Source organism: Melozone crissalis, unplaced genomic scaffold (genome assembly GCF_028551555.1).
Source record: "Melozone crissalis strain CALT ecotype California unplaced genomic scaffold, PUWL_Pcris_2 ptg000057l_1, whole genome shotgun sequence".
Classification (NCBI taxonomy): domain Eukaryota; kingdom Metazoa; phylum Chordata; class Aves; order Passeriformes; family Passerellidae; genus Melozone; species Melozone crissalis.
The window spans coordinates 4052283-4061728 of record NW_026535835.1 but is presented as its reverse complement, the minus strand read 5'-3'; the positions used below and the strand labels follow the sequence as shown (position 1 = coordinate 4061728).

At 51.9% G+C, this 9446-nt stretch overlaps 1 protein-coding gene across 1 annotated transcript; it reads left to right on the top strand.

The window, feature by feature from the left end:
* Nucleotides 1-3495: 3495 nt before the first annotated feature.
* Nucleotides 3496-8603, top strand: SPACA6 (sperm acrosome associated 6). Its single transcript, XM_054287496.1, has 9 exons — nucleotides 3496-3745; nucleotides 4266-4337; nucleotides 4660-4728; nucleotides 4873-4896; nucleotides 4983-5060; nucleotides 5535-5638; nucleotides 6969-7122; nucleotides 7810-7954; nucleotides 8510-8603. The coding sequence occupies exons 1-9, from the start codon at nucleotides 3496-3498 to the stop codon at nucleotides 8601-8603; spliced, it is 990 nt and encodes a 329-aa protein (XP_054143471.1).
* Nucleotides 8604-9446: the final 843 nt, after the last annotated feature.

Genomic DNA, 9446 nt, shown 5'->3' with positions numbered 1-9446 from the left:
ATCCCCAAGACTGTTGTGGAAGACAAAACATGTTCTTCCCTTCAATACCGGCCATTTACTATGCATTCTACATTAGGTGTCCACAGAGCCCCATAATTACCTTGGGCTGCCTTGATTTGCTACTGAGCTCTCAAGGTAGCACTGACTGTTCCGTTAAATGCCAATTTTGCAAAATTTGCTACGCTTTCAGGGAGGTTTTATTGCCACACACCATTGTGAGAAGCATCCCTGCAGTGTCCTTTCTCTGGTGAGAGCACAGACATTCCTCTGTGCCCGGGTCCGTACCAGCTCTGCAAACGGCGCTGCTCTACAGGAATGGGAACACGGGCAAGCGGTGCCCGCCGTGTGTTCCCCCATGTCCCCCTGTGTTCCCCCGGCCAGGGAGCTGCTCCTGCCCGGCATGGCCGGGCCCAGCCGCCGGGGCTCGCCGGCAGCGGGCAGGAGCCGGCCCGGGCTGCGGGACACGGCGGGGCTGCCCGGCTGGAAAGCAGCTCTGGCTGCCGCCAGGGAGCTGTGGGCAAGGGGCTGCCGGCCGTGCGGGAGGAAAGCCGCTGGGCCGGCCCCTAACGCTGCCCCGCAGAAAGGAAGGGCAGGAGGAAGCTGACAAATGAGCTCGGAATGTGGCAGTGCAGAGATGAAGGGACAAGTGCCCTTGGGGGCCGGGGCCAGCCCTCGGGCACGGCTCCGAGCGGCTCCTGAGGCGGCGTCAGGGCTGCCTGTGAGGATTGCAGGCGGCAGCCGAGAGCAGCAGCGCCGGCAGTGCCAGCCGGGCCCCATGGCCATGTGGCCGTGCCTTCGCAGCCCGTGAGGGCCGCGGGCTCTGCAGCGCGGCTCCTGCTCCCACAGCCGGCCCGGAGCCTCAGGGCTGCCCCGCAGGCACCGCGGGAGCAGCAGCGGCCTCAGGGCCTGGCCCGGGGCTCGATCTGCTCAGCCCGGGGGCAGAGCCACAGCAGGGGGGAAGGAGCTGAAGGAGCACCAGGGAGCCCGGGGAGAGACAGGCTGTGCTATGTAATTTTAACAGTTTTTATTAACTTAATACAACTAAAAAGTCATGTTTCTCCACCACCTCTGGGCAGACCGTTCCAGTACTTTATCACTCCTTCTCTAAAGAATTCTTTCCTAACATCCAGCCCGCGGTGCAGCTTGAGAATTGTCCTCTGGTTCTGTCAGTGCTGCCTGGAGAAAGAGCCCAACCCCACCTGGGCTCAGGCACCTTTCAGGGTGTTGTAGAGTGATGAGGGCAGCCCTGAGTCTCCTTTTCTCCAGGCTGAGCACCCCCAGCTCCCTCAGGGGTTCCTCACAGGGTTTGTGTTCCCAGCCCCTCTCCAGCCTCCTCTGGATGTGCTCCAGCCCCTCCATGTCCTTCCCAAGCTGAGGGGCCCGAGCTGGATACAGCACTCCAGGTGTGCCCTCAGCAGTGCCCAGTGCAGGGGCAGAATGAGCTCCCTGCTCCTGCTGGCCACACCATTCCTGATCCAGGCCAGGAGCCATTGGCCTTCTTGGCCACCAGGGCACTCTGCTGGCTCACGTTCAGTCACTGTTGAGCAGCACCCCCAGGTCCCTTTCTGCCTGGGCACTGTCCAGCCACACCATCCCCAGCCTTGAGCATTGCAGGGGTTATTGTGGCCAAAATGCAGGACTGGCACTTGGATTTGTTAAACTTCATGTTGTTGGACTCTGCCCATCCCTCCAACCATTCCAGTCTCTCTGCAGAGCCCTCTTACCTTCCAACAGATGGACACATGCTCCCAGCTTGTGTGTCACCTGCAGATTTACTAGTGAAAGACTCAATTCCCTCATCCAAGTCGTCAATAAAAACATTGATCAGAGCTGGTCCCAGCACATAGCCCTGGGGGACACCACTGGTGCCTGGCCCCAGCTGGATGCAGCACCATCCCCACCACTCTCTGGGCCCATCCAGCCAGGGCTGAGCCCAGCACAGAGTGCTCCTGTCCCAGCCATGGGCTGCAGTTTTTCCAAGAGCATGCTGTGGGAGACAGTGTCAAAGGCCTTGCTGGACTCAGGGTACACAACATCCACAGCCTTTCCTGCGTCCACCAGGAGGGTCACTTGGTCATAAAAAGAGATCAGGTTGGTGAAACATGACCTACCCTTTCTAAACCCATGCTGTATAATCTGAACTCTCCTCATGCAGAGGAAACAGGATCTGTGACTTGGCTCTCAGCCCAATCATCCCAAGAACAAAACCAAGAATCACCATAGGATTTACCAGTGTTGGAGTTTGAACCCCACATCCCCACAAACCTAACAGTGGCAGTCTGCTTTGGAGCAGATAAATTTAAATCTACCCCATGAAAAAGGAAATTAACAGTAGCTTTGACCAGATGCAGTCCAAGTGCCTCTGCAAACCCATATCCAGAAAAGAAAAGAAGTTCACACCCTGACATCCCTCCCAGGGAATCCAGAGCTTCATGGATACTCACGTGGCTCGAGCTGGGACCCTCTTCACAATCACTGAGACATTCTTTGGGATCTGTGCATCATCAGAGTATTCTGAGAACAGCACAAATGCAGAACAAGTGTGAGTCAGTTAGGAAGAATGGGGCAGCCAGGAAGGGCCAAGGCTTTAGGAAATCCCTTCCCAAGTCCAGCTGAAGCTCAGGAAGCTCTCTGCTAGTGGTGGTGTTGTGGCATCTACAGTACCTGTCAAGGTCTCCAACATTTCCTGGGTTCACCTTAGTTTCTGCCCTGCAGGAGAGAGTTGGCAAGCATTGGGTTTGAATAGCCTAGGCTGTTGGACCACCTTGTTGTTTTTGTCACTGTGTGCTTTGTCAGACACCTGCATAGTGACCATGGCTGCCAGCTGTGGGTCACTGTCTCAGTGCTCATTAACAGGAGAGGGATGAGAGTGAATATTTGCAAGCTAGATGGAAAAAGCAACTTGCATTTATTACATGTTTTGGCACATACCAGGTCAGGTCTTACAGCATCTTCTGCCTTCTAGAGGTTTTGCACCAATCTCCAGTCTCATGCTTGTTTTTCACCTGCAAACACTTTCATGTGTTGCTTCCTTCATCAGCAACTTTTGTCTCTGTAAAACCAACAGCTGCTTTCTGAGTCTTTTGCTTTGTAGTTAATGTTTTGTAGTTTCTTTCTCTCTCTCCCTCTCTGTTTTGGAGAGCTGAACAATCTAATACCTTGCATCACACCAGGTGTGCATTCCTCTACTCAAGAGTACAATATAGAGGAGAGGCAGAAGAATCTCCTCAGGACATACAAACACCATGTCCTGGACAGTCCCAGCCATCTTTGGCTGCTGTCACCTTGGGCTCAGTTCATCCTGCTCAAATGTGAGGCTTACACATTCCTTGCTGGGTTCTGCCCACACCTTTGGCTGGTGTGAGGTCAGTGTGGTTGGCTGGAGTGTGGCCTTCTGCCTTACCTGGTTCCATGGCGACCCAGGTGCCCAGGTTCCACCTTGGAATCCTGCCTTTGTCCAGGGAAGCCAGGCACTTGTGTGCTAGGTTTGGGGTCATGGGGTGGTGGTGTTGGGCCCTGATGCTGGTGTTAGTCCCCTGGCATACTAGAAACCTTAGCTTGTGGCTGTGGGTCTTGATGTCCTTCCTCCCTGAGGTTAACCCCTGCCTGCTCTGCTTTGGGCCCCCTATTCAGCGGGCACGGCTTTGCCATGAGATTACTGGGGCCTTTGTCGATGAGCTCAGACATAAAAAATGCATTGAGGCCATTGTTGAGGCTTCTAAACCACTTGCCTCCGTCACTGTAGGTACGTCATGAGTCCCTAGGAACACCAAACCCAACAGGGATCCTGCCCAAGGACCTCTGTCCTGACTGAATCCCTGTCCCTCCTTTCCACCAGGGACATCCATCCCAAAGGGGATCCGCACCCTGAACTGCACCCTAGAGCCCTCTGGGGTTTCCCATTTCAACCAAGGCCCTCACACTGACATTGAGCAAGATTCCAGGAAGCTGGGGACCCTAGGGACCCACCCCAGACAAGCTAAGGTCTTCTCAGTCCTGATTTGACCCTAGGGACTTTTGGGAATCCCAAACCTGCCTGGAACCCTGAGAATCCCGCAGCCGTGACCAAGGACACACTGGGGACCCCTGGGGCCCTACCTAAGACCTTAGGAATCCACAGGGACACCGAACCTTTCCCAGTATCCCTTAAATCTTGTTTAGGACTTCAGGAACCCCCAGAAACCCCCAGACCTTACTGAACCATCCCATCCCTGAAACTCCAACCCTAACCCTGTACTAATTCCTGTGCCCCTGTGTGGTTCCAGCATCAGGACAGCGTGAGGAGCTTCGGGAGATCGTCATGGATGCCATGTATTCTCTAGAGGAGCGATGGAAGAGTGAGCAGGCTGAGGGACATGGGACATGGGGCAAGGGGGGTGGGATGTGGAGGCCTTGAAGGGGGATGGCGTGCAGGTGAAATAGAGGATATATGAAGGTCTGGGAGCTGTAAAGGGATATTTGGGGAATTCTGAGGATATATGGGTTTCAAGTTATACAGCTTCTTGGGGAGTTTGAGGGGATATTTGGGCATGTATCTCACTTCAGGAGGGATATATGGAGTCAAAGTGAGTTATATAAAGGATCTGTGGGGTCTGGGAAAGGTTTATGGGGACCAGGAGGAGGGCACATTGTCTTACCTGCACATTTGGGACACGCCAGAGTCCCTGAACAAGTCTCTGCAGGAAGCTGTCAACAGAATCTGGAAGAAGCTGAGCGAGCTGGAAAAAGGTATGGGGCCACCCTGGGAACCCCTGTCCTAGAGAAACTCCCAGGAACCCCATCTGGGCTGGACAAGGGCTGAATCCTGACAGCTCATTACAAGGATGTGGGTCCCCAGTGATGCCCCGTCTAACGCTGCTTCCTCCCCACCAGTTCCAGCCTGCGTCCCACCCTGTGGTGAGTGCCCATCCTTCTGTCTTGCCCTCCCCTGTCTCCTCGTACATCTCCCACTTCCCTGGGACCAGCAAGTATCTCTTTCCCAGGATTCCAGCCAGCTGCCCGTGTGTTCCAGTGTGCTACCTGCCGCTTCGTGGACTGTCAGTTTGCCCTGGACTGCCCAGGTATGATGGGGCCATGAGAGGCTGTTGTGTTAATGGTAAGGAAATCTTCCTCAACTTCCTCCCATTCTTAGGTTATATTTGTGCTATTTTTTATGTTTGGTGGCACTTGAGTGACTTCAGTCACACTTCTGGTACTGATTGAGGTCAAATGATCTAACTTTGCTTTTAAAGGTCTAAGCTAGAGAAATGCAGAATGTGTGCTCAGCTAAGGTGGTCATACATTGGGGGCAAGTAGCTTTTGTGATGGAGGTGTGTTCAGTATTATAATGAGATTATAGTGAGCAAAGTTGATCCAGAAGACAGGATTTCACCACAAGAATCTCTGGGGACTCCCCGTGTTTCTCACCCACCGTCCCACGATGAGTGCACCTGCCCAGGTGTACACCTGCCCATCCCTGCAGCCAGCACAGGAGCACCACCATGTCTGTCAGTGCATGTGCAGATGGGAGCTCACAAGCCTGTCAATGCTCCCAGTGCAGGACCTGTGGACCTACACAGATGAAACCATCGTGCTGCGCTGCACTGTCCCTTTCCGCATCCCGCCCGGCGTGCCTGTCACCTGGATGTTTGCCCCAAATGTGAGTCACACATGGTCCTGCCAGGGTGTGAGCAGACATTCTGAGGGGCACTGCTGCAGGTGCAGTGACTGCTGCCACGGCAGCTCTCTGTGCTGGAGGTAGCAGCTGTGTAAGGATGTTTGCTCATGGGAAGGGTGCACACGAGCAGCAGGCAGATGTGCATTCACAGATCCATGTGTGCACGAGTGGAATCATAACATCACAGGATGGTCTGGGTTAAAAAAACCCTTAAATCTCATGTCATTCCAATCCCCTGGAAGGTGTGGATGCCTTCCACCAGACCAGGCTGCTTCAAGGCCCAACCAGCCTGGCTTTGGATGCTTCCAGGGATGGGGCAGCCACATCTTACCTGCACAACCTGTGCCATGGTGTTGTGGGCAGAATGGGAGCTTCAGGCAAAGTTTGTTAAAGAAGCCCTGCTGCTGAATCTGAGGATCAGAAAAGATTCCTTTGTGAATTTAAACTCTTTCGGAGAGATGGGTTCAGTGAAGGTAAATCCTTCCTTAGCCTCAGATTTTGGCAACAGTTTAAATCTTAGGAATTATTTTGGCCCACGAGTCCAAATGATGGCAAATCAGATATACTTATAAAAAGGAATTATTTAATAAACAAATGAACAGGCAAAAGAGATGAAAGATCTTAACCAGAATTACCTATTACACAGCATAACGCAGAACAGTGCACTATATCAAGGTATCTATATTAAAGCTAGCAAAAGAAATAGTATTGAATAGAAGCCAAATGTAACTTTACCACCAAAATGACAATAATGTACACAGATTCCTTCACTCAACCCCTGGGGGATTAACTGGGAAATAGCTGTCCCTATTTATGTGAGACATTCCACATATTTCCAGGAAAAGCTATAGAAGCTTTCTACTTTGCAGAAGTTTGCTGTGGCTTTTATAGTTGTAAAGTGACTTGCTGTCAGTCAGAAATCCAGCTTATCTTCCACGTCTCACCTTGACAGAAAGGTGTTTAGTGGCAGTTGGGAGATGCCAACCCAGTGGTGCAAAAATAACTCATTACAAGACAGATTGTCCTGTTTGAGTTATCTGACTGGCTAACAAACAACAGATAGTCTCTAGAGGGGATGAGATGCTCTGCTACACAGGGCCTCACCACACTCACAGGGAAGAAGTCCTTCCTGCATGTGCAGGAGGTGACTTTCGTGTGCACTCTGGGTGTAGATGCACATGGGATGGGAGCTGTGTGCACAAGAAGCACAAAGGGGACATGTCAAGCACGTGCAGGACACAGGTGCCTCTGTGTGTGCAGTTCTGTGTGCCCACTGCTCTGGGCAGTGCTGATGGGTCCCCCTGTGCCCCAGCTGCGCACACAGGACATGGCACTGTTCAAGGAGCTCAAGGGGAATCCAGAGAAGCCCTTCAGTCTGACCATTGAGGAACCTGCTCCAGGAACCGTTGCCTGTCGCCTGGGGGAGCAAACCAAGCCCATTATCCGCAAGTTCTTCTACCTCAATGGTGAGCCCAGACACCTGAGAGCCCCGGGGCAGGGAGCAGGGTGGAGCAGAGTGGGACCTGGGACACCTGGCTCCACGGGAAAGGGGTGAGCAGGGTGCCAGGACACTGGTTCATGGTGGACAGGCGGATTAGAGCATGTGTTTATCAATTCTGGGATCTTCCAGTGCAGGAATAATGTGCTCTGACTCCATGATTTCAGAAGGCGTAAGAAATGCTTTATTAAGCTATAGTATATTACACTAATACTATTTAAAACTATACCAAAGAAAAACCCATGACTGTCTGGAGACAGTCACAGCACAGGTTTAACTTAATTAGCTAATCAATCTAAACAACTCTCACAAGTGTCTAATTAACAAATCACTCATAGTAAACAATCTCCATAACACATTCCACATGTGCTAAACAACAAGAACAACAAATAGAGATAAAAATTGTTTTCTCTTCTCTGAACTTCTCACTGCCTTCCCTAAGAAAAATCCTAGGAGAGAGAATTATGTGTCTCTCTGTTCAGAGAATGTGAACACCACATGTGTTCCCTGGTGCCTGACTCCCCTGGGAGCGTGTGGGGTGGATCAGGGACCCCCAGATGCCTGTGTCAGGTCACTGGGGACAGAGAGGTCAGTGGCCAGTGCCACAGAATCATTTGATTAGGCCCCATGACCTGAGGGGCCTGGCTCTCCACAGTATCAGAGGGAAGCGTGGAGGAAGAGAAAGGACTCCAGACTCTGTTCAGCACTGTGCTGAAGTCGGTTGATGAGACACCTACCCACATACCATACCTGGGGCTGGCTCTGGGTTTTGGCTCCATGGCGTTAGTTCTGCTGTTGGTGTGAGTACTCCTGACCTGGTGAACTATACTCTAAAAATCCCCATGCTTCTGGAGCTCTTCTCAGACCAGCTTGGGACTCCCTATTCCCTCTGCATTCTCAGTCCCTCAGGATTCCCTGCAAGTACAAGGGGACCCAGGTGTCCAAGGGTAGGCCAAAGACTGCCAGGACTCCTAAATTCACAGGACCTTCCATGTCTCCTGGGGCTCCCTTTGCCCTCTGGCCCATTCCAGGATCTTCCCCTTGCACCCAGTAGCACTCCAGGCTGCCTTTACTTCCTCCAGATTCCCTAATTGTCCCTGAAACCCTACAACTTTCCTTGGTTTTCCCTACAACCCTTGCTGGCCCTTTTTGGATTCCAGTTACAATCAGTTACCCCAGTAGGCCCAGGATACCATAGCTTCACCCTTAGGCCCATCAGTTGCTCCAAGGACCCCCCAGTTGCCCCTTGAGCCCTCCAAATGTCCCATGTGTTCCTGTCCTCCCCACGTAAACCCTGATGGGAATAGGGTGTCCTCCCTGCTCCCCTTTTCTCCATTCCTCCTTCTGTCTCCCAGGGCCAGCTGGCAGTGCCTCAGTGTCCGTCAGATGCGCCGCAGACGTGGACATCAGGGTACCCAGGAGGATTCCAGACCCTTGGATTCAGCCTAGGGCACTGTAGCACATGGATCCACCCCAGAGGACCAAAATTTCTGCAATTGTTTTTCTTGTGCTAGTCTTAAAATAGAAATACAGAGTTCTGAAAACCTGGATTATGCTTGTGATAGAAATATTGGGTTCTTGGGCTTGCAGACATCAAAACAGGGTACTGGGCAGCATTTCCTTTCCCTGGCTGGGCATTCCAGCTGCAGCTGGAATTGTAGAGCTCTCAGTGGTGGTGATGCTGCAGGGTGGGGGAGAAGGGTAGTAACTTGACAGACTTGCTTTAGAGCTGCCTTAAATTGGGCAAGAATCAATGGGAGTGGTTGAGAAACACAGGGGATGGGTCCCTTGGCTGCCCCTGAATCCAGCAAGGGCCAACACTAGAACAATGTGAGCAAAATTGGCCAAAAATTGTGGTATCAAAGTGGTGTCTCAGGGCAAAAAGAGGAGGGGAAAGCATCTCTGCTTGCTTGAGATCAGCAGATGGACAGTGTCTCTCCTTCTCCCCTGAAGGGATGCCTCTGCTTGAGCTTCACACCTCCACGTGTACTGGAGCAGACCTGGGAATAGTTTGTGTATATAACTGGGTCAATATATATTTATAGCTAATTGATCACTGTTACTACCCCTTCTGTCATAATACATATTAACACTCCATAGTGCATTTATCACCAACATCCTGAGTCTGCTTTCCTATTCCTTCCCTAAACCATGCTATTTGTGAACCTGGATTGTGTGAGTTTTTATTTTACTGGGCCAGACCATGTTGGTCAATTGCATCTGAGGAATCTGTGATCTCACAAGTTCCCACTGAACACAGCCAGATTTATTGTGCCAGATGCTGTATCAGAT